The sequence below is a fragment of the Belonocnema kinseyi genome, chromosome 7, assembly GCF_010883055.1.
Source record: "Belonocnema kinseyi isolate 2016_QV_RU_SX_M_011 chromosome 7, B_treatae_v1, whole genome shotgun sequence".
Lineage (NCBI taxonomy): Eukaryota > Metazoa > Arthropoda > Insecta > Hymenoptera > Cynipidae > Belonocnema > Belonocnema kinseyi.
In genome coordinates, this window is record NC_046663.1 from 25,724,528 (window position 1) to 25,725,908 (window position 1,381).

At 30.3% G+C, this 1,381-nt stretch overlaps 1 protein-coding gene across 1 annotated transcript in view; it reads left to right on the top strand.

The window, feature by feature from the left end:
- Positions 1–1,381, top strand: part of LOC117176378 (maltase 1-like) — a 30,549-nt gene continuing 29,168 nt past the window's right edge. Inside the window, exon 1 of the mRNA XM_033366622.1 lies at positions 1–189. Coding sequence (XP_033222513.1) covers positions 1–189 — 189 coding nt within the window. The remainder of the gene's footprint in view (positions 190–1,381) is intronic.

The window sequence follows — 1,381 nt, forward strand, 5'->3', positions numbered from 1 at the left end:
ATGTTGGGCTTCACAGAAGTAACCTTTGAAGATTTCATTGATTCAGACACTAATGTCATTATTGCTATTGAACCTACAGATAGTGAGATACTGGATAGTATAAAGGCACAAGAACCTTCAAAATCTGATGACGAGAATGATGCCGAGGACCAGGGTCTGGCAGCACCAACAAAATTGAAAGATGCTGAGGTTGGTTCAGCAATTGCTCGCAAGTTTCTTTCTGAACAAAGTGATGTGCCGAACACAAACTTTGCTGCTTTAGACATGATTGAAAACTTCTGCCAGAAAAAGAGTTGCATCAAACAGAAAAAAAATTACTAACTTTATTAAATAATCTGCTACTTTAAAAATACCAAACGGCCCTTTTTAGGGCCAACAAACTACTTTAACGTTGGATAACTCATTGTTAATTTCAAACTTCTCCATAATTGACACCCACATAATTGAATATTACCAAATTCTCCCAAGCCCTGAGTCTTCTGAGCCTGCCAAAATGTTCACGTTTGATTATTACTTTTTTGGCATTATACTATCTGTATCTGTTTTATAGGGTCCTGAAGAAACTCTAGAAACGAAAAAATGAGTTTTGCGATTTTTTGGTGCAGATTACGATTTTTCTAGGTTTTTTAATTCAAATATTTGCTAATATATGGAATACAACTACATACTCATATATAGATGCTTACGAAAATTGCTTAAACAATTTCTTATTGTTTTCAGAAATTTTGTCTTAGAATAGAGATTATTATTATTTTTAATAATATTCAATTTCAATAACTCTAGAAAGTTGCGGTTTTTTCTTAACTCTTACATTTTTGTCCACTTTTTACTAAACAATGTAATAGTTAATGCAAGTTAAGAAATATTCTTATGTAGAGAATTATTTATTGTTTATAGCTATATTTTCATAGAGTAATGCTAGAAATATGATTTTTTCCTAAATACTTATTTTTTCTTTGATTTTGTAGTTGAAAAAGAATAATAATAAGAAAACTTCAAAAAGAATCATTTTTGAAATAAATTTGGTATTGCAAATATTTAATTATCAGCCCTTCCCCACTTCTACCTTGGATAATCCTTGGGATCCATGTCGAAAATTTGAAGCATATATTTCAAGCATTTGTTTTATTTCAGAAAGAAATATACACAGAAAAGAAAGAAATTGTTTCAAATATGATTCTCATCAGGTTTATTCATTACATTTCATATATAAAAAGGAAAAAGCAAAATTGAACATTTAAAAAGCAACCATTTTCTTGCACTGATATAAGAGAAGATAGCTACGAGGGTGGATCAAATATAAACCGGAATTTTACAAATACTTTTCTTAGCCAATCGCAAGCACTCTCACAGTGTAGGTTCTTGTAATGTAATGTATTAG